The sequence below is a fragment of the Medicago sativa genome, chromosome 4 (genome assembly GCF_051527215.1).
Source record: "Medicago sativa cultivar Bolivia chromosome 4, Bolivia_mono, whole genome shotgun sequence".
In the NCBI taxonomy this organism is placed as follows: Eukaryota; Viridiplantae; Streptophyta; class Magnoliopsida; order Fabales; family Fabaceae; genus Medicago; species Medicago sativa.
Genome location: NC_140752.1, coordinates 64,421,322 through 64,444,840, shown reverse-complemented (window position 1 = coordinate 64,444,840; position 23,519 = coordinate 64,421,322). Strand labels below are relative to the sequence as shown.

At 33.0% G+C, this 23,519-nt stretch overlaps 2 protein-coding genes and 1 long non-coding RNA gene across 4 annotated transcripts; 2 read left to right on the top strand and 1 right to left on the bottom strand.

Annotated features, from left to right (window-relative positions):
* The first annotated feature begins 8,818 nt into the window (after positions 1–8,818).
* On the top strand, positions 8,819–16,354 carry LOC146930704 (Major facilitator superfamily protein). The gene is made up of 14 exons (XM_085702170.1): positions 8,819–9,152; positions 9,237–9,325; positions 10,166–10,244; positions 10,334–10,393; positions 10,500–10,566; positions 10,846–10,970; positions 11,046–11,147; positions 11,226–11,603; positions 11,744–11,791; positions 11,888–11,950; positions 12,039–12,119; positions 12,212–12,310; positions 15,723–15,860; positions 15,972–16,354. The coding sequence occupies exons 1-14, from the start codon at positions 8,946–8,948 to the stop codon at positions 16,104–16,106; spliced, it is 1,671 nt and encodes a 556-aa protein (XP_085558296.1). The 5' UTR covers positions 8,819–8,945; the 3' UTR covers positions 16,107–16,354.
* LOC146930703 (low-temperature-induced protein) lies at positions 16,315–19,394 on the bottom strand. Of its 2 annotated transcripts, none has more exons than XM_085702172.1 (4): positions 18,611–19,394; positions 17,595–17,885; positions 16,668–17,510; positions 16,315–16,562 (listed from the first exon to the last, which is right to left on the bottom strand). In XM_085702172.1, exons 1-4 carry the CDS (start codon positions 18,693–18,695, stop codon positions 16,519–16,521), a joined length of 1,263 nt encoding a protein of 420 aa, XP_085558298.1. In that variant the 5' UTR covers positions 18,696–19,394; the 3' UTR covers positions 16,315–16,518. The 2 variants fall into 2 exon arrangements, with proteins under 2 accessions (XP_085558298.1, XP_085558297.1); XM_085702171.1 differs by having other exon boundaries at positions 17,595–17,888; positions 18,611–19,320.
* A 1,051-nt stretch (positions 19,395–20,445) lies between these two features.
* LOC146930702 (uncharacterized) lies at positions 20,446–23,087 on the top strand. Its single transcript, XR_015006452.1, has 3 exons — positions 20,446–20,625; positions 20,718–20,824; positions 22,485–23,087. It is a non-coding gene; the product is annotated as an uncharacterized LOC146930702 (long non-coding RNA).
* Positions 23,088–23,519: the final 432 nt, after the last annotated feature.

The following is a 23,519-nucleotide window of genomic DNA, read 5'->3' as shown; positions in this document are numbered from 1 at the left end:
TTTAATTCAATTTCATTTTGAGATTTTTTTAATCAAGTGTGCCTTAAAATTTTAAAAAAGGTCACAATTCAAACTTTCTCTTTTTTATGGCTATTTTTTCACTTCAAATCTTTCTCACATAAAGGTCTCATTTTAATGCTTGTTTTAGACATCAAAGTACGTTGGAACCATCCCTAAAATATTACATGTATTATTTAAATTTGTGTAACTCATGTATCACATTTTCATTTATCATCCATTTTATACTCTTGTGTTGAGAGTTATTATAGTTTTGTATAAGCAAAATTTGTTATCTAAAAAAGGTTGTACTGTGTAGAACAGGAAAAACCTTAACAATTACAATACTTTGTAAAGTATAAGTTTGATGACCAAATGATATTCACAATACTTTGTAATCAAAGAAATAATTATCACATTGATAAAATTATACTTATTATCTACAATTGCATTTGCAATAGTCTTTTGCTCATAGTTTTCTCACCGCCAAATTTTCAATTTTATTTCTTTTGATTGATCTCTTCTTTTAAATTTCTTTTAAATGATCAATTAAATTGTCTTTAAAATTGATGGATCATTATGGAGTATGTCAATCTTTTTAAAAAAATAATCAATCACAATAGATTTGCCTAAAATAATGTATTGCAGGCAGGGTCGGCCCTAGGCATAGGCCGGGGGTGCGACGTATTATATAAGGGGCCATTTTCTCATATTATGTCTAAGGCCCGTAAAACTCTAGGAACGGCCCTGATTGCAGTAAGTGATCTTCTACGGCGTGCTCATGTTGTAATTCTTCAATCGTTTATTTCATCACATTTTGCTCGTATTTGTCCATGATTGTGAGTTTTCCTTTTTATTCATATATGTAGTTGGTGAAAATATAAATACAGAAATTTGATTATACACACACAAAAAAATTGTCATATTTTGAATTGCATGAAATGCAATTTCAAAACTATAATCAAAACTTAACAATGTAATTGAAGATATTTGCAATTAATTAACAATTCACTAAAAACAAATAGTGAGGAAGAGCATAATTAGCTTCATCTCTCGTGTGGTAAACACCCTACTAAAAAACAATTTAACAACTAACAAGCTAACAACATCAAAATATTATACATATTAAGAGAAAAATAAAATAAATCATTGCCCGAGTTGTTCCATCTCAATGAGTATTATTTGCAATAACACACTGCTTTTGTAAGAAATTACACAAAGATGAAGGTTCTTGATAGGGGGCCATAGCAGGATGTTTCCATGTGGTGTTTTGCATGGAGGGTGGACTCCCAACCTCCTTGCTAACACCACTATCAATATTACCATTATTTTGTAACATTTGTGTTTGTGCAGTAATCTCTGCATATAATGCTTGTGAAGATAGCACAAGTGGGGATAACAATGGAATTGCCTTTGAACTTGAAGCCTCCGTAGAAAGAGCAAATGGGTTAGTGGGTCGGTCATTAATCTCAAGAGATGTTGGGGCATGTTTTTTTAGCCTTGTAGAACATTGTTTTGTTCCCTTTTTTATCAAGTTGGATTTGTCCTCCATTTCTTAAAATGGTATGAACTTTGTACGAAGCTCTATCTATTGATTAAATCTTTCTTAGACAATGTGCAAGTTATAAGACAATATTTTCAATCTCTTCTAATATAGGCGCATGCAAATGAAGTTGCAACTAGAAAGGATTTAAAAGGAATGGTGGAAATTAAGACAAGACAAAGCAGGTGGTAAACAAGTTAACTTTTCAAAAGAAGCGCAAAAAAAGGTTTGAGTTTTTGTTGGTTCATAACTTTTATAGGACAATTGTCTCAAAATCCCTTATTTTCGTATTCAATTTTCTTTGCTTTTTTTAATTCAGTTTCTTAATATTGTTGAAGGTTTTTCCTTCATGGAGAATAATTAAGGAGGAGAATGTGGAGTGTGTTACGCTTTAGTAACAATCATGCATCTTATATCCAAATATATGCAACAACTATTAATTGTTGTGTCAATATTAAATTTGTATTCGTGAAACAAGTGATATGAGTTGTTGACATTAATTCTGTTATTTTTGGTTAATTTTCGCCAATTACATGCACAATCATTGTTGCTACTTTTATTGCAAATTTTCATGATTTTTTTTTATAAACTAGACTTTTCACCCGTGCTGCCGCACGGGTCATATACAATGTAAATGTAGTAGGGAAATGCAAAATTACATTGTATAGTTCCAACTTAATATTCAACTGTCATAACTTTAAATTCAATAGTAATTAAAGTTTTTCGTGTCTACGCATTTCGGAAAATTTCTTTAAACACTACTCCCTCCGGTCACCATTATAAGCAAAAATTCACTTTTTAGATTCATTCAATAAATGATGTATGTAGTCTATATATAGACCACATACATCATTTATTGAATGAACCTGAAAAGTCAACTTTTGCTTATAATAGTGACCGGAGGGAGTACATTCGAAGAACTATCAATGCAAACACCATGCGATGCCAGGTCTATTAAAAAATAAATAAAATAGAGATACAACGTTGCAATCAAAATCTTCCTAATACACCCTTTGCTAACATTTGGATCTTATGATTTTCTTTCGGGGGTATAATGACCTTATGAAAAAAATTAACACATGAAAATGGAATATATTGAATTTTTTTTGGGGAATCATATATTAAACTTATTTGTTTGCTTTGACAATAAAAAGAAAATTAGATGCAAATCTGTTAGTAGCATCAAGGATCTATATCAACAAATTAAAAGCAAAATTTTTGTTGTTAAAAGCTTAATTTTTTTAAACGGAGTTGCCCTACAGGTCAAACATATTATAATTTACCTATTTAGTAGAGACTACCTAAAAACACAATTACACACAATAAAATGAGTTATAATAGTATAACTACTTCAACGTTAAAAAGAAACCACAACTTTAGAAAATGAATTAAAACGATTTACAACTGAATTATAGGACTTGTCTAAAGTATTGCAATGGTTATTGTATAAGATGCCACCAATAGATAACTAACAGATACTACATTTTAGTCTCGTAGAAGTATCACATCGCTTAGCATTCTCAGTATTAATAACTTGCTCCCTGCACTAACCATACATAATTGTCCAAATATATGTATATAAGTCGTCTTTTCATCTAACGAAATAACAATTACATGACAAAATTGTAATTAGAACCTTTCATGGTAACCAAAAAAACAAAAACTTTCATGAAAAAAAACGCACAAATATATATGCTTAAAAACCTTTCACCCAATTTAATAGTAAATACATTTCATTTCAGATATTTTTATTTTTTTTAACCAAAGGTAGTGCAAAGCACACTACTAAACTTCATTCAAATAAAAAGAAGGCATACAAAACAAAGAAAAGTGGGATATGGCCGAAACCTTTTCAAAAGTTGGAAAATCTATAATTAGGCATATAATGGTAATAAAAGCTAAAAATGACAAAAATTAAATATAAGACGGGTTGATGGCCATCTCTAAAATCTACCAAAACTTATGGTGACTTGACAGACCTTCACAAATTGGAGGACTTAATTTTCCTTTATTGTTGGCAAGCTCTTGGTTTCTATATATTCCATTGCCTTCTAAATAAGTTTTACCTGAAACAAAAACATAATTTTCTATAAAATTAGCATCTCCAAAGGACCACCTCAACAATAAAACAAAGTTATTTTGGCATAAAGTTTTACGTCTTGCTTAAATTTTAGTAATTGAGTGTGAAATGATATTGAAAAAAGGGGAAGTGCAGGAGTAAAGGTTTTGTAAAAGAAGTGAAGGCCTTACAATGCCAAAATTACTCATAACTAAGTTAAGAAAAATGTTTGCTTATTCTTCAAGGAAAAATCGATTGAACCTTTAAAGCCATTTTTAAATTTGCATGTGTAGAAATACTTTTAGCTTATGTTACCATAACCATTCTTCTAAGTTTTCTTTTTTATTTATTTTCATGTTATTTATATTTATAAACTCTAAAGAAGAAAGAAGCAACAAAATTAATCTAAAGGGTATCTTATCTGTTAGTGTTTTCCACTCCATATAAGCAAACTTTATATTTGCTGGAAAGCACAATGAGGCTTAGTTTACTCCAAACAAAGTTCAACGATGTATATATAAACAGGGCATGCACATAGTCAACGTCAAACTAAATTTGTATAAACAGTAAAGTAACTATAATTACCAAAAAAAAAATTGTACTCAACTTGACATGAAATGCACTTGACAACTAAGAAAATTCTGCTAAGATTGTGTGCAATAACCTTTAAAAAAGTACCAAAAAATTTATGCATAATTCTGCAATTTAATATTTACATCGTTCATCATTCTTTGCTAGTTGCTCATTTTGGGAGCATAAATTAGGTAGGAACTAACCATAAACTTAACTTCATTAAGCACGGATTTGTTTGGATGCGGTTACCATAAGTTTCAGGTGTTCAACTATATGTGCAGTTAATCACGTCCAAATTTGTGGTTAATGAATTTCAACACACACACACACACACATATATATATATATATATATATATATATATATATATATATATATATATATGATATATCCTATTAACCATCTAATTAGCTACATATTTGAACTACCTTAAACACTTAAAATAGTTCATCAAATAACACATCTAATGTAGCAATACAAAATCAGTTCAAGACTTCATTGCAATGCAGTTAAAAACAATGTTTTAACCGTGGCCGCAGTACAAAGTGCAACATCAAGATTAATCTTGATGTAGTCACGGCCCTTGATGAACCTGCATCAATCATATATGACAGTAATTTATCATAAATATCAAATATCGCGAAGCTTACTTATATTTGAAGTAGACGATTTGGATATGTTTTGGTAACAACAGGACTCCATTTGGTATTAAGAAGAACGATCCAAGTATAAGTGAACCAAGATTCACATGAGAAAGCAAGAAACCATGGAAGTGTCATGGAGGAAGATTTTCTTGGTTGACCATTCTGCAAATGATAGAAAGCTAAGCAGAATAAGAGCAAGTTTATTATATTTGAGATTCTTTAGAGAACAGAGAAGTTTGCTACTGCTATATATGCTACTATCTTAATCATAGGATAAGATAACATTTTAATCCATCAATTTGGCATTAAAAAAAATCGTAGGACTATGGTTTATATGCTACTGCTATATATGCTACTGAAGCCTCATGATAAAAACCCATCTCCTACATCATCAAGGCTCCACTCATTTATTGACAGTAGCATATATTTCAGAGTGCAGAATATAATTTGTAGCAGTCCACAGAGTGCAGAATAATAACCAAAATCAGAAAAGAGAATATTATATAGAAGTGCAGACCAAAAAATAATAAGCAAACAATGAGCAAAAATAATAAGAGGACGAAATTTTGTAAGAACCAAAACCAAACACGAAAGTCTAAAAACAAAATGTTGTACATTAGCCATGACAAAAAAAAAAGTTTTTATATAGGTAGTAATTAAAACAAAAACAAAAAATAGTGTATTTGGGGTGACTAAAAATAGTTTTTATATAGCCATGGAAAGAGTCGCATTCTCATAATATATAATAGTTTAATTAATTAATTTAAAATTCTGCACTAATTAATATACTTGTGAATTGTTAACTCTATCTCTTGGAGTATTAACCAAAAATCAAGGAACATTAGAAGGAAGCACATACTCACAGAAAAGGAAAAGGATAGCTCAAAGAACATTATATAAGCAACACGGATAGTGCACACCAAAAATCATTATATAGAAGTGTACACCAAAAATTAAATAAGAGACAAAAAATATAGAAGTGCAACAGGTTATAAGCAAAGAACATTATACAATTCAAGGAAAAGGATAGTTGAACGAAAAGGAAAGTATACTCACAGTTTCGACGTCATACTCGACGATGTATGTTCTGTATTTGAGTTGTAGTTAGTTGATTGCCTTGTCATACTCTGAAACTGGGTTTTTCAAGAGAGGACCTGTCAATGAACGAAAGTGAAATTTTCGTTATGTATAAACCGAAACAAAAATAAATAAATATAAACTGCACCAAAAAAACAATTACATAAATATGTGTTGAAGTGTTTACCAGTTAGGCAGTGATAGGAGAGGAGAGTTTCCATGTTTCTTCCGGCCATAGGTGAAGAAAAGGAGAAAGGATTTCTGGGTTGGAAACAAAATAGGAAGCAACTATTTTGTTTGATTTGCGGCCTTAGTTGTTATAGGGGCAGATAGTTTAGGCTGTTGTTGGTTGGAAACAAAATAGGAAGCAACTTTGGAAACAAAATAGCGGCAGATTTTTTCTCTTCTTATGCTTATCTGTATTTCTTTCTTATGTTCATCGTTATTTAATTTGCGTTTTTTTTTTGTTCTTATAATTAAGGTTTAGGTTAGGGCAAAACAGGAATTTTATTCCCTAAGGCTTAGGTTTAATTAGGGCAACAATATTAGCGTTGGTCAACTTTTATATATAGATAGATCTTTATATCTCTACATAATTTAAGTGCACACATACACATAAACTTACACTTTACTTTCTTTTTAATTTTATATTTTTCCTCCATTAAAACTCCTTATCTCTCATTGTCAAACCTAAAACAAGAGATTTTAAAATCACCCCCTCCCACTTCTTCTCCACTCCTCCATTAAAATTTCTCTCATCCCTCCTACGTCAAATCAAATACCCTCAATGACATGCAGTTGAGAAGACTTCTTCAATACCCGATAATAAAACGTTACGATAAAACTTTCTATAAAAACGACATCATAAAACAACCATTAAAGTATAGCCTTAGTAGGATAGTAGTTGATGCATAATGTATGTGAATCAATGAATGTTGTAAACTCTCGGTTCCAATTTCTATTCGGATATTCCTACTCTTATAAAACCGACTTTAGAAAAGATTTTATTTTACTTCAGTTATATTATGTGGCTTTTCCATCAATAATAAGTTATGTTACTTACTAGGTTAAATATCATATGCGGTCCATTATGTTATATGATTATAACAACTTAGTTCTTGATATTTTTTAGTTACAAATTGGTCCTTTAAGACATAAAGTATTTGCACCATTAACATATTATGATTATAACAACTTAGTTCTTGATATTTTTTAGTTACAAATTGGTCCTTTAAGACATAAAGTATTTGCACCATTAACATATTTTCTTCAAACTCAGCTAAAAGGTGTACATGTGGACGTTTAATGTTAAGTTGGTATGTCGAAATTCTCCGCTCTCAAAACTTCGGTTCAAAAGTGTGTTATTCAGTATTGACTTGAAAAAAATTAATCGATTATTTAATTTATATTATTGTTGATGAGATATTTATCTATAAAATTAGGTTTGAATTCAAAAACAAGAAGAAAAATTGTGCATAAGTAGCCATGTTTGATGTCATAAGCATAATTCCTGTAAGTCTTTCTTCAATCATGCAATCTCATACATGCACGATTTCCGGATCCATCTCATTTCAATGTGAATTCGGTTCGTCCAAAAGCTTTTATGAACCGTTCATTGTCATGTTTTGTGTACCGCTGACCACTCTCTGTCCTCGTTAGTCTTGAGCGTTAGAGCCTCCGTAAAAATATATATAATGTCTTGAAAAGTATTAAACAAAATATACAGCCTCCATTCCCTAAAAAAAAATATACATAGCCTCCATATTAAACATCATTATACTTAATTCAGCCGACAATGTCAACTATTTGGTATAAATTTTTTCGTATTTATCTAAGTTTAAATCTAGGGTTAATAGTGCTTTACCCCCTGTAATATAGGTCATTTTCGGTTTTCCACCCTGTAAAATTTTTTGTTTGATTTTCGTCCTTGTAATTTGAAATTTTTTTGGTTTTGGACCTTCATGGCAAATTTCGCCCCCTGTAATTTGAGAAAATTTCGGTTTACCCCCCTGTGATTTGAGCAAATTTCGGTTTACCCCTTGTTAATTTGAGCAAATTTTGGTTTAGCCCCCTGCCATATCGTCGATTTTGTACTGTCAAAATTCATAAAGGTCCAAAACCATAAATCTTCAAATTACAAGGACGAAAACCAAACAATAAATTTTACAGAGTGGAAAACCGGAAATGACCGATATTACAAGGGGGTAAAACACTATTAACCCTTAAATCTAAGATCTTTTTGGTATGTGAATTTTTAGTGGTATTTTGTCACTTTCTCCTCAATCCAAAAAAAAAAAAGGGTTAATTATGTTTTTGGTCCCTACAAAATTACAAAATTGCGACCTTGTAAGTTTAGTCCTTACTTAATTTTAATAGCATTTTTAGTCCTTACAAAAAATTTCTGCACTCAATATTAGTCCTTACTCAATCCAAATTTGTTTAATTTATGCTTAAACTCTTAAGTTTTTCAACAATTTTTTACAGGCGTGTTAAGAACGTTATTAAAAGGTCCTCCGAAAAAAATATCGCAAAAATTTGATTTCTACGTCCATATTTTTGTTACTTATATCTTAAACTTTTGTCGTTTTAAAAAATTCATATTTAATTTATTTCATGTTAAAAAATTATAGATTTTAGTAAATGAACATTTCATAGTGTTCTAAACTTGTATAAAAAGAATCGTTAAAAAATTTAAGAGTTTAAGGATAATTAAACAAAATTTATTTTAGCAGGGACTAAAATTATAGGTAATTTTTTTTTTGTAGGGATTAAAAAAACTATTAAAATTAAGTAAGGACTAAACTTAAAATGTCGCAATTTTATAGGGACGAGAAACATATTTAACCCAAAAAAAAAAAAATTGACTTCAAGTGACGCTTCCAAAAGTTAATAATTTGACAAATATCTTGCTTGTGCTTCCTGCATCACACATGGCGTATTTACTTCTCAAGATTCACCAACAGATAACAAACAGCCATGATTCCTCACTCCTGAGTCCTGATTCTACAAACTCACCAAAACATTACACTGTCTCTTATTCTTGCTGCCTCAAATGGCATCATCAACAACACTCTTCACTTTCAAACTCTCTATATGTAACTCACTTCACCATCAAAGAGTAAAGAATTCAAAAGCTTCGTTTTCTTCTCATATCAATCCACGCCTCATTTCTTCCTCTTCCACAAACAATCATTTGTCGCCAACACATGTCACTTATCCACTTCTTACCTCTCACTCTTCTCATCACCGTAGATTCCAAGCAAGTACTCAGAAACTGCAAAACTCATCAAAGTTCCTTTGTTTTTAGTCTAAGTCTAATTTTGTTTATTCATCTTCTGGACAGGTTCAAGCGCAGGAGTATTCTGCTGGGAACAATTCTGAATCTGTTGCTTCCGACCAAGAGAAGTTTTCTTGGTCTTCTGTAATTCTTCCGTATGTTTCTGTCACTTTTTTTTTTTTTTTTTTTTTATTTCTCTCCTGAGGCATTGAATTAGATAAGTGTTTTGTGTGTAGGATAATAATGTGAAAAACAGTAATAAATGGGAGGCATTGAAAAACTGTTTTGTATGTGATGTTTTACTACTTGGTTTTGCTTCATAGCCACTTAAAGTGACTACTAATGTGAAAGACAATGGAAAACTTAGGCAAGATTATATAGACTGAATTTCAATTAAGACCTTGATTGGTTCCATAACATGTGCAGAACTGAAAGTATGCAAGAGTAAGATTCTTGGCTAAATTTCAATTATTATGCTGGGGATTGATTCCATTGCTTATAACTTATATGAAAATAGTTTTACTTTGTTTTATATTTTGTTGTAGAAATAACTTATACATAAGTACTTATATGATAAGCGTTTATGCTATAAGTGCTCAATTAAGTTGTTTATCCAAACAATGAGAGGTTACTGTAATTGGTTTATCAGGATCATCGCCTTGAGTTGAGAATGTACTGGGGTTAAATTATCTCAAAATCTAGCTCAAACTGTCCAAATTATTATAAGGAGCACCTTGCCCATTTTCTTTGTTGGAGTGGTATCTTAAAAATATTTAACCATTGACCAAACACAAACACATTCTAATTTTGGAACTAATACTTTGCTTCTAGAGCGAGGGTATACAAGAAATTATGACTTATTGATTGTGCTAAGTTTATCTTCTTTCATAATCAGAACAGCATGATTTCTAATGATCGAGCTTTGAAATCTTTGAAATGTATGAGCTCCTGGTCTATGTTTACCAGTTAATTAAGCATGCTGTTTCAAAATTTAGGTTTGTTTTCCCTGCATTGGGTGGCTTGCTATTTGGTTATGATATTGGTGCCACATCCGGTGCTACAATTTCACTGCAGGTAAAAACTTGTCAATCAGTGTCTGTCAATTGCATTTCTTTAGAGCAGTAACATAAATTGTTTTTCGTTTCGTTGATTTGAATTCACAGTCACCTGAGCTTAGCGGTGTCGCTTGGTCCAATCTTTCTTCCATTCAGCTTGGTCTTGTGGTATGATTTTTGTGTCCTAGTTGGAAAACATCTTGCTTGCAGTTTATGCAAAAGTTATAATCATCTTTATGCATAAGTATAATCTAACTGCTAATGTCAAACATAGGTCAGTGGTTCCCTCTATGGGGCTCTTCTTGGCTCACTTCTAGCATTTGCAATTGCTGATTTCATTGGTAAATGATTTTCTTATTTACATTATCCAGAAAGCAGAAACTGAACTACTTTAGACTATTATTATTCAAGTATTTAATTCATATACACCGTCAGTGTAAAGATTTTTACATTGCAAATCAATCATAATTTTCAGATCATTAAATATAGTTGCTTTCAATCATACTTCTAAAGTCGCACATACGATTAGTTGTGATTTGCTGACAATGTAAAGCTTTTTGAACCGACAGCGTACAAAATTAAGCTTTTATTTTAATGTATTAATTTGGATAAAACACTAGGGAGGAAGCGACAACTCATCGGTGCAGCCATGTTGTATGTACTTGGTAGTGCAATCACTGCCACAGCACCAGAACTTGGTGTTCTCTTAGCAGGAAGGCTGCTTTATGGACTTGGTATAGGTCTGGTAAGCTACTTTAAACCATTACATATAGAATTATAGATTGTTTTTGTACCATCTTACAAGCGAAATGAATTGCAGGCTATGCATGGAGCTCCTTTATACATTGCAGAAACTTGTCCATCACAAATCCGTGGGACTCTAGTATCATTAAAAGAACTCTTCATCGTCTTGGGGATTCTGGTATATTACGTTATTTTCTTTTATGCATCTTTTATCAACTTAAGAGTTTACTGAGTTGGGGACTGAACTATCATGCAGTTGGGTTATTTTGTGGGAAGCTTTCAGATTAGTACAGTAGGGGGATGGAGGTTCATGTATGGATTTAGTGCTCCACTTGCTGTGTTAATGGGACTCGGAATGTCGACTCTCCCCGAATCTCCTCGGTGGTTGCTTCTCAAAGCCGTTCAAGGAAAAGGTTCTTTTCAAGATTTGAAGGAAAAGGCAATTGTTTCCCTGGGCAAACTAAGGGGCCGGCCACTTGGTGACAAAGAATCTGAGAAGCAGATAGAAGAGAGCCTTGTCTCGTTGAAGTCTGCCTATGAAGATCAGGAATCCGAGGCGAGTTTCTTAGAGGTGTTTCAGGGTCCCAATCTGAAAGCATTCGTAATTGGTGGGGGGCTAGTATTATTTCAACAGGTTGTTCCATTTCAGTGCAATGAGTTATTACATAATCATCATAATTGTGTTTGCATACTTCCACTTTACTAATGTTATATTGAAGGAAATATGGAGAACTGTTTCTGCTGTTTTTCTGATTCGATACATAATTCCAATAGATAACAGGTCAACCTAGTGTTCTGTATTATGCAGGTCCCATTCTTCAGGTACTTAATTGTTAAATACATTTTTACTTTATTTTCAATGAATTTTTCTCATTTTCATCTTGCTCACCGTAGATTATATATATGTTATATATCTAGAGTGCTGGATTTTCTGCTGCAGCTGACGCGGCTAAAGTTTCAGTTGTTATTGGCTTATTCAAGGTATACCTATTTAGATTTTTCATTTCTAGAAAGAGCGAACACTTTGTGACACTTGACGATATTGTTTTTGTGATTGATCAACCTGTAGTTAGTAATGACATCGGTTGCTGTCCTAAAAGTGGACGATTTGGGGAGAAGACCTCTGCTGATTGGAGGTGTCAGTGGCATTGTAGGATTTCTATCGCATTTGAACTTGCAGATTATTACATCACTTCAACTTTTCAGATGCAATGCTTATTCACTTTTCTTTTAATTGTGTAGGCCTTATCTTTAGTTCTCCTTTCTGCTTATTATAAATTTCTCGGAGGGCTGCCAATTGTTGCTGTTGGGGCGTTGCTTCTTTACGTTGGTTGCTACCAGGTAATGGTTTTCTGGTCATTGGCCTTGCTACTATTTCTTGTCAGATTCTATTAGAAATGAAAGTCCTCTTCAACAGTATTTGATTATTTTTGCCATAGAATTCGGACAGTAGAATATGGGTTGACATGAAGTCCGATTGAAAGACCTCTCTACTCCTCAAAAAGGGAGAGCCTAGCAATAAATGAAAAATTCTTCTGATTTAACAATAGTATTTCACCATTTTCCCCTCTCTTGTACCCAAAAAAAAAAGTATTTCACCATTTTCCTTAGTGTTGATGCAGCTTAAAGTATGATTATCAAATCGATATTAAATTGTGAATTGGAAGAGCTATTTTGTGAATCGTGAGTCGAATCTTATTTTGAACCGTAAGATACATTACCAATAAAATTATGACATTTTTGAATAAAAACAAGTGACACAACAAAATTATAAGTTGATATATCATATAAGAAACTCAAAATAGTCAAGATTCAAAACTTAAATCAAATGAAAAAGAAAAGTGGTTGGTTATACAAAATTGACAAAAAAAAATGGTTGGTCATGCTAAGTTTTTAGGTAGTGATTCATAAGAACGAATCAGGATTCATTGTAGTGTGTAACAGTATGACTTTAAATTTTAAAGACAAAACCGATAAAATCCACTACTTAATCAGGAACCCTTAATATTTAGAAAAGGGATTCGTTGAGTTCAGAAGATATAGTAACATAATAGAGAGAATGAGGAAGAGATAATAAGTTGTTTTGATAAAAGGGTATATTATTCATCATTGATCCTTTGCCTTGTAAAGGGACTGATTACAACGGTTGGTTCCATCATGACCTCTTCATTTGACAGCTCGACACTATAAAGTCTGTCTTTACAGCTCACATAAATCTAAAACATTCTAGCTAGTAAAGGACAAACTAGAGAGAAGACAACTTCTAAAATTAAGCAAAGTAATTATTAACTACTGATAGTAATTAACTAATTATACTATCACAATACCCTCTCCTTAAAGAGCATCCTTGACCTCAAGGGTGAAAAGTAGGAAAACGTTGCAGGAGATCATAATAATACTCCCAAGTAGTGGTATAGGCTTGGGACCTGGGAGTGTGCTCCTCCTCAAGGTCTCAGGTTCGATTCTCTCTGGTGCCAATTTAGGTGGGCTAATTTAGCTTCAAAAAAAAAAAAAAAAAAAAAACTCCCAAGTAGCCATTTCAGGTGGAGTATCTTTCCACTGGACCAGAACTTTGGTAGCAGCAATTCTGCCTCTCTTGACCATCTTCCTGTCTAAAATGCACTCGGGGACGCGAGCAGGTGGCTGAGACATGAACCCCGGGATGTTATGGACTGTTGCTGTGTTGGGATCTTGGCAGAATTTTAGTTGGGACACATGAAAAACGTTGTGAATTGAAGCATCTTTGGGTAGCTCCAATTGGTAAGCTGCAGCCCCAATTTTGTCTAAGACCTTGAAAGGACCGTAATACTTAGGCAGGAGTTTGTGAAAGTGAGCCTTGCGCAAGGAGTGCTGCCTGTAAGGGTGTAACTTGAGGAACACGTAATCACCAACAGAGAAATTCTCATCACTTCTACGCTTATCAGCCTGTTGTTTCATTCTGTTCTGAGCCTGTAATAGATGGAATTTAAGCAATTTAATTGCATCTTCTCTGACTGAAAGAGAAAGATTGACCCTCATATTCGTTGATTCACCCGGAAGATAAGGTAAGTTTATGGGGAGAGGTTGTCCATATACTACCTCAAACGGAGTGGATTGAATTGCAGAGTGAAAACAAGTATTGTACCACCATTCAGCCAGTGATAACCATTTGGACCAATTTTGAGGCTTCTCCGAACACAGCATCGAAGATAAGTTTCTAAGCTCTTGTTCACACTCTGTCTGCCCATCGGTTTGAGGGTGATAAGCAGTAGATTTGTTAAGAGCCACCCCTTGTAAAGTGAAAAACTGTCCAGAATTGGCTTAGAAATGTAGGGTCACGGTCACTGGTGATTGAATTAGGCATGCCATGTAATTTGAAAATATGATCCAAGAAAACTTGTGCCACATCCAATGCCGAATAAGGGTGAGCCAAAGGAATGAAATGAGCATATTTGCTGAGCCTATCGACAACCACAAAAATTAAATGGTTACCAGACGAAGGGGACAATCCTTCAATAAAGTCCGTACTGATATCAGTCCAAATAAGTGAAGGAATTGGGAGTGGTTGAAGTAAACCAGGGGATGCAGCTAAATCAGGTTTGCAAGTTTGACAAGCTTTGCAATTTCGAATGTAGCGTTGCACTTCTTTCACTAAACCTTTCCAAAAGAAGAGGGGCTTAATTCGAGCTGCAGTAATATCTCGACCAGAATGGCCTCCAGCTGCTGAAGAATGAAGCCAATGTAGAATATGCAGTTTGAGTTCATCACTATTCCCAATGACTAATTTTCCTTTTCTTCTGAGTTCACCTCGTACCCAAGTGAATTTAGAGTGTGACTATGGGTTTGATTCAATGTCCGAAATGAGTTCGGTTATGGACGGATCAGATTTTCAAGAATTCGTAATTTGTTGCAGCAAACTAGAAATGTTTGAGTCAATAAGGGACACCATGAGTTCAGCACCGTCCTTTCGAGACAAGGCATCAGCTGCAGTCTTGGTAACACCCTCTTTGTATTGAATGTCAAATTCAAAGCCCATCAATTTGGACACCCAAGCCTGTTGAAAGGGAGTGTTCAACTTTTGCTCCAGAATGTGCTTAATGCTCTTTTGATCAGCTTTGATAGTGAAAGCAGCATGTGATAGATAAGCTCCCCATTTTTGCACCGCATATGATATATGCTAGCTAAAAGTTTCTTTTCATAGACAGATAGAGCTTGTTGTCGTGGACCCAAAGATTTGCTAATGTAGGCAATTGGGTGTTTGTCTTGCATCAAGACGGCTCCTATTCGTTGAGTTCAGAAGATATAGTAACATAATAGAGAGAATGAGGAAGAGAGAATAAGTTATTTTTATAAAAGGGTATATTATTCATCATTGATCCTTTGCCTTATAAAGGGACTGATTACAACGGTTAGTTCCATCATGACCTCTTCATTTGACAGCTCAACACTATAGAGTCTGTCCTTACAACTCACATAAATCTAAAACATTCTAGCTAGTAAAGGACAAACTAGAGAAAAGACAACTTCTAAAATTAAGCAAAGTAATTATTAACTACTGATAGTAATTATACTATCACATAGTGAATCGGAGGAATTCATCATAATGAATCGGAGGTCAGGATGAGATCGATGCCCATAACAGATACACACTAGGGATTCGTATCGATTCAGCTTTATATCAAATCAAGATACGACTCGTATGTATTGCAAGACATTGATAACCACGGCTTAAAGTATTACCGTAGATTTATGTCAAATATCATTTGAATTGCAGATATCATTTGGGCCGATAAGTTGGCTGATGGTATCCGAAATCTTCCCACTTCGCACTAGAGGACGGGGGATTAGTATGGCTGTTCTTACCAACTTCGCTGCCAATGCTGTTGTTACCTTTGCATTCTCACCATTGAAGGTTTTTGATTCCTTACTTCCAGTTTTATTTTCTTATTGAAGATAACTTTATCACTTTTAAATTTGTCTGAATGCTGTAGGAGTTTATAATCTGTGTTGAATTCCACTGCAGGAGTATCTTGGAGCAGAGAACCTTTTTCTCCTTTTTGCGGCCATTGCATTAGTGTCACTTGTGTTCATTGTAACTTCTGTCCCAGAGACAAAAGGCTTGAGCTTAGAAGAAATTGAATCCAAAATCTTGAAGTGACAGCAGAACTAGCACCTTTTGATGTGAATGTATCATAATTTGTCGCATTGTATATATCACATGTGTGGGATTTGATGTTCATGATAATTTTTGCATTAAGAAGATAATATTATAATCTCTAACCAAGTTACTCAAATCACATCAGGGTTCTAACTTATGATTTTAGTATTTGTGATTAGCAACTATAAAATATTTTGTAGCAAAAAAATACTAGTATATGCAATATTATACAAATATACAATGCATCATCCTTCAGTTCATTACACGAAGAACACAACTTATTAGATACAATTTAATTTTACAAATTTAAGGGAAACTATATTTTCAGCTGAATTATGGGGTACATATACAACAAGGTTGAACAGAAACCGAATACATTCACAAAAATGCAGCAAACGCATCATAGGGACTTTCAATTTGCCTGAAGAATCCTGCCATGGTTTTCTTCCTCAACAGCTGCATATTTAGAATGATCAAATGAAACATTGGCTTATGTAGAGACAAAACTGATGTATATGAAAAAAAAATCAGATGATACAAAATGGAATAGCGGTAAATTACCTTCTTGAGCGTTGAAAGATACAGGGATTTGAGATGGTGCGCGAGTAGTGCTGGTAGATGCTGAGACTTGGGATGGTGTATGCATAGTTGTAGTTGTGGTTGTGTCTGTGTCAGCGGGTTTTTCTGGTTCCTCAGTTCGGAGTAAAGATGTTACAGCTTCTCTCACCTTCTCAATCACGCCTACATCACCGGGAGTTCTCCTAGGACTCATTGCTTCAGATATCACTTTTGAGAGGGCTTTCTCATCTTCACCTGGCTCAAATTTGTTCATCAAGTATTCCTTCACGGAAACACCCTTGTCCCATATCTGTGAGGTGGGGCTAGTATTGCTCGCACCGGGTGGAGCAGACGAGGGTGGTGAAGGTGGTGTTCCCATTCGAATTGATGAAGCTCGAGGTGTGCTTGGACCTGTTTGAGAAGGCATCTTAGCGGGAGGGGTACGTGAAGTACGAAGGGACAACGACGACGGTTTATGAGTTGTGGCAGCTGTTGGTGATGAACTGTGATCCTCTCCAGGTTTTGAAATTGAGAGGCCATGAACTTTCGAGGTTATGTACTGAGCTGTTTCTGATCCTTCAGCATATGCCGGTGACATATTCTCCTCGGCTATGGTTTTAGTTATTATCTTGTTTGGACCAGAGAGTGTAGTAGAAGTAGCAGCAGTTGCAGCTGGCTGTGTTGCTTTCCTCGAAAGTGAACGACTCAGCGTCTTTTCTCTAGCTTGTTCTAATCCAAGTTTCTCACTGTTTGACAGAACATGCGTCTGTGGGCTTCTTGGACTCATTCTTGAATGTTGCCTGACATTTTCTTTGTATCCTTCAGGTGCCATCTCGGATTCATACACTGAAATATTAATTTGAGACAACAATTATATGTATATAAATAAAAAGGAATTAAGAGAAGACAATTATATATTTATTTTATTACTCGGAGCTCCATGATATTCAGCATCTTCTTCTGCTCCATCACCTTCTGACCCTGCTCCCGCAGAGGGACTAGTAGCGGTCCAGTCCTCGTGTTTTTTCTTGCTGAGAGTGTGGCGTAACTTCTTGGCCTTCTCCTTTACTTTGGTGATAACTGATTTCTTCTGATTCTGGCCATGGTCTTCTTCTGAGTCATGATGCTTCAACCTCTGGAAGAAAGGAGAGGATGGGGAAGAACAGTTTGAGGAAGAGGAGGATTTGCTTGGTGACAGCTTTGGCTTTGTGGCGGCTTCTCCTGCTATATATCAAAATAGGAACTTGATATCAGAGTATTATTTTTCTATCCATTTGATGTTCAAAGTTCAAACCATAACCCAAAATATTTCAAATCTTCTCACTTTGTTATCCTTTTATACTCCTTTTCTATGTTCATTTCTCTTTCTTTGTCATCACATTCTTAAAATTTTGGACATATGAAGTGTGGACTAATGTGTATTAATAAGGTTCTTATGCAACCCCTCAGGTTCAGTACTAAGCATTCGAACGTGAACAAATGCGGTTCAAATATCATACATCTCAAGTGTCAGGTACTAATTTTTTCAACACAAATTGTTCAAAATGACGCAATTTTTTTCCCTTCACATGTTTATGTGCTCCTACCTATATTATGCAACTTCACTCATTCCATGGACCCCGGGTTCTGGTTTATTTACGCCTCTTTGGTTTATGAATTTATATATGTTAATGTTTTGTTTGGTTAATGAAAGTATTTGTACGAAATAGAACTAGCGATGTTAGAAAATGATAATGTAAAATGTAGAAATTTCTTCCTTAATTATTTACATATGCATCATTATGCTGCATGGTTAGATATAACATTGATCGTGCCTTTCTTGTTGGTAAAACGTTTTTTGAACATTTGCTATTACTACCAAGATCTGCAACGACCGTTCGGTCCAGGCTTGCGCCTGGGTACATAAACTCTTATATTAGTTAATGTTAATGGCGAGGACGGATTACCTCGAAGAAGTTGTTCCATGGTTTGGATGGTAGCAGGACTTTTTGTACCATCAACATATCTCTGAGGGCGTTCAAGTTGAGCCATTTTTTTCTCTCTTTCTAGATAGCAATTTGTGTCAACACTGCTTTTATTTGTATTTATTCTTCATTTTGACAATAATAAGAGGCATAAATTTAACACAAAATGAACCATGCTCATGCAATTACTTCCGGAATTCTAGCACTAAGCAATGATTAAGAACAACATTGACTTATGGACTTCTTCCGGAATTGTAGACTAATAATTTTGCTTTCTACTAAACCTCACAAACAACCACTAGCTTCAATTAGAAAATTTGACTTGGTCAGGGTGGTAAAAAATGCTTAACATGGAGTATAAATATTGTGAGGGAAAATAAAACTCAAATAACATGTATAAATAGATTTTCCTTCAAAAAAAAAATGTATAAATAGATTTGTACCAAAAAAAAAGTATAAATAGAATAAATGGCGTAAGTAAATAAAGATTGATTTGGATTAAGCATAATACAAAGGAAAATAAATGTTTCACTCTTATTATTTAGATTCAAATTTAACATACAACATCCATATGTAAATAATAATATATATGAGTGTGATAAAAAAAATGTGATGGACGTGTGATGAGATTAAAGAGATATATAAAATGACAATAAAAAAGGTGATATGAAGAAAATGATATCAAAGCTTATGGTTGCTAAAGGGACCAAATACTACTTTTGTTAAAAGTCTTCTTGGCAATGGTGGCGCGTTCTGCTTGTGTGGTGCGTGTCAACAGTAGTGCAAGTGTATTGATGAAAAAACTTTCGTTTGAGGGGGAGCATGTCTAGATGAACGGATGGACTCACATTTGAAAGAGAGATTGTCGGTATATCAAGGGTCGTGTTAGAAATCTCACATTATATGAAATATTGGATGTTGAACAACATGTAAATAAGAGAACACATATACTTAATGTCTTAACGTTTTAGGTAAAGATGTGGTGTCTAACTCATGTATGTGGTTTCTTTTGGCCAAATACGAATACGATAATTCACTAGACTCTCTTCATGACCCAACATTCAACCACGCTTTAGTTGATACGAACAAAATATTTGTAAATTATAAGGTTATACATCGAATGAGTGGGTGTCAAACGGTTGTATACAAATAAAGGGTGTCCATGTACTAGGACCCAAAAAACTTATTATTTATAGAGAAATGATATTTGTACAACCATTTTTTGACAACTTTTAGACAAATTTCTCTCTCATACTCACATTATATTCTTACTCTCTCTCTCTTCCTTTTTCTCTCTCCATTGTTTTTGACCAATGAAAAGAGAGAAAAGAGAGGTTGTCATAAAAGTTGTTAGCAAATGGTTGTTCGAATATCATTGCTCTTATTTATATTTTGTGATTTTCCTCCATCTATCATGAAAGAATAAATCATACATAAAAATATGAAAGATGATTAAAAAAGTAATGATTTATTTTTACCTTCAAACTTTTTTTTTAATATGATAATTTTACTATAATCAACTGATCGATTTGATGAGATAAAATGATCGATGTAGTTTAGAGATGTTTAAAGGTAATATTGTCATTCAAAGGACATATAAGAAATAAAAAACAATGAAAGGTCCAAAAAAAGAATAAAATTTTTCAAAGTACTTTAGAGACATTTAATTGTCATGTGAGATCTACAATAAAGTCATATAATCAGTTGGCTCAACCAAAATAACAAACAATACACGTCAATGTATTTTAGAGACATTTAATAATTATATATATATATATATATATATATATATATATATATATATAAGGTTTTATACAATCGTATTAAAATTTATGTGATTGAAGTAAACAATGTATAAGATTTTTTAGACTATAAAGTGATTAAAAACATTTCACATAGTTACATCCAAAAGTGATAAAATATGTCTAAAGTTCTTAACCTTGTTTATGTTATGATCATATTTATTTTCCTATTTTTTGTTGTAGCCAACACCGAAAGTAAGCCATTTATCATCCTTTTTTATTTTTTCCTTTGAGGCAAACTTTAATCCCTATTCAATAACATGTTTTTTTCTTATTGTGGATCACAGCATATGTTTTATGTTTTTATGATTCTGATTGTCCACAAGATAAATGTAAGAATGCTGATGATGTTCCGAAGTGTATTTTTCCAGTGTGTCACTGCGTTAAATCATAGGTAAGTTGAAAAATAATTATATGTTATGAATAAATATATAGTTTTGTTTTCTCATCATAATTTTATTGCTCTTATGTTTTCTCCAACACTTTTGTGGATGTTTCTCTGACATTCTCATCTCTCTAATATCTATACACAGTGGTAAGGGGATGCCATAAATTGATAAAGGTTGGAATAATTTATTTTTAGCGACTCATAAATTTGAGTAAATTGACCATATTCCTTTCCTACCATTTAGAGCACCAAATTCCGTTAGAATATAATTATGTAAAATAGAGTAAAATAGTTTGTATCTGCCTCCCCTTATTTATTTTAATTTTTTTATAAATTTATTTATTTAATCATGAAACGATTTTAAAATTAAGTAAACCTGTGTTCTTCAATTAGAAAGGAAATGTTATGGGTTCTTTTGATTTTTGGGTAAAACATTTGGTTGGAGACATGATAATTTCTTTTATATAGGTTTATGTTTTTAAAATGGCCATACAACAAAATAAACTCCTAAAAAAAACATAAAAGAAAGATTGTCATCAACTTAATTAACATTAATTATTAATTTACAACTAATTTGATAAGATAGAAACCATATCTATCAAAGTTAAAATGTTTTTTTTTTGAGAAATCAAAATGGAATATATCACTTTTGGATGTAACCACCTTCCCACATGAACATAAAATTGAGATTATTATAAAACACTGAAATTTTATTACCAATAACTCATAGGGTTTTTCTCTAAAAAAAAAACTCACGAGGTTATTTCTTCTCACCTACACCCACTGTTTCACAATACTTGTCGCTTTTGAAGAAATTATACATATTAAGAAATTAAATAAATTTTGTTATTTTTTATGAAAGTCTTTGTGTTTTTATATAATACCCTTACTCATTTATTATTTCATTCTATTGTTTCTCTCTGTAATAAATAAATAAGAATATTATTGATAAACCAATAATTAATGTTGAATTGAAACTTGAAAACGACAAATAAATTGAAACAAAATTATTCTCTAAAAACGACATATATTGTAAAACGTAGGAAAGACCACTCTATTTATTTTAGTGAAGTGGTAGCGATACATTTTGTTACACACTTTCTCCAACACTTTGTAATTGTTGAATGGAATTTATATTTATTTACTTACTTTACGAGTCAAATCCAATTCAATAGAATTTATGTTAACTTTACTCAATTATAAATATAAGTGTTAAAAGAAGAATCCTATCGAAAGTATTTCTACACACACCCCGACCCATCTTATTTGTATGTGTGGGAGACGAGATTTATTTATTGTAATGTATGATAAATTGGACACGTCTCTCTCTGCCTAGGGATCCAATTCCCTATATAAAAGAGTATCACGCCACACGCCTCTCTCTCCTCTCTCTCTCTCTCTCTCTCTCTCTCTCTCTCTCTCTCTCTCTCTCTCTCTCTCTCTCATACCTAGCGGCTACCTTTTCTTTTGCATATGATTGATAAAGATAGGTTAACAAGTATGACATGGGTCTTTGATATACCATGTAAGAATTTTAGAAATATTATTTAAACATCAAATGACTGGTTGATTGATATTGATATTTTAAAATGTTATTTTGAGGAAATTTGAATATATATTTTATCAGACTATGTGATAGAGTTATACTTGGTATTGTGTGATTTAGGTCTAGAAAGGATAGAATAATACTTGGTCTATATTGTCTGCTCGGGATGAACGAAGTGAAAAAGATACCAAGTGAACTATGATGAACAATGCAAGCATGATACATGGTTGATGACTATTGGCCAAGGCTAAGAAATATTATGATGTAATAAATAAATATTGTGATTGTTAGGGACTTAGCTTATAGAGGTAAGGATGGTGTTCACTTGTTATTTGATGTATCATGGTCATTCAAAATATTTATCAAGAGACTGGCCATGTTGAATTGATGAAGTGGATGCGAAATAGGGAGGCATTTAGGGCAAGATCCTAACCCTATAAAGTTTGATGAGAAAATTCTAAATGACCTAGAATGACTATATTATGTTGGGTCATACCATATTATACACAAGTAAACTAATCATTTAATGATATCACATTAGTGATAGTGTACTAAATGAAGATATATAATCCACATTTACACTTCACATGTGAGACAAGATGCCCTCTTTATCAAATTTTTCATAAGTTAGTTTGGTACCATGTTGATATGGATTAGTGCATGTTGAGTAAGACATTTGTAATCATTATATCATATGATATTATACTATCATGATTGTTGTGATGCTCTCTCTGTGTGTGTGTGTGTGTGTGTGTGTGTTCATATGTTTTTACTTTATACCTTTAAAAGGATATAATATGTACTCACTTCTTCTTTGAGTATCATCTTACTATATGCATTATATGTAGATTGTAGTCAACATGATGATAAAAAGTTAACAATGGAGCTTTGATTGTGAGAGTGAAGTAGATGATTTCCTTTAATTTTTAATGTTGTAGTTGTGTTGGTGTTATTGTATTTTGTATAAGATATCTATCATGCAATTGTAGGCTAACATTGGTCAAAATGTTGTATTGTTGTTATTTATTTTATTTCTAATTTAGTAAACCTATCTTCTAGAAACATGAAAAAATAATTTGGGTCTAAGTTTTATAATTTTATGAGTTTTGTCGTGTTGACGTGTAATCCCACAATATAACATCTTCTGTGACACTC

Bases quoted from the DNA above. Each gene is read 5' to 3' on its own strand.
- LOC146930704 (XM_085702170.1), top strand. From the start codon at position 8,946: ATGGCATCATCAACAACACTCTTCACTTTCAAACTCTCTATATGTAAC. The intron at 9,153-9,236 runs GCAAGTACTCAG...TCTTCTGGACAG, and splicing joins CTCATCACCGTAGATTCCAA to GTTCAAGCGCAGGAGTATTC. The intron at 10,245-10,333 runs GTAAAAACTTGT...TTGAATTCACAG, and splicing joins GTGCTACAATTTCACTGCAG to TCACCTGAGCTTAGCGGTGT.
- LOC146930703 (XM_085702171.1), bottom strand. From the start codon at position 18,695: ATGGCTCAACTTGAACGCCCTCAGAGATATGTTGATGGTACAAAAAGT. The intron at 17,889-18,610 runs GTAATCCGTCCT...TTTGATATATAG, and splicing joins CATGGAACAACTTCTTCGAG to CAGGAGAAGCCGCCACAAAG. The intron at 16,563-16,667 runs GTAATTTACCGC...CTAAATATGCAG, and splicing joins ATCTTTCAACGCTCAAGAAG to CTGTTGAGGAAGAAAACCAT.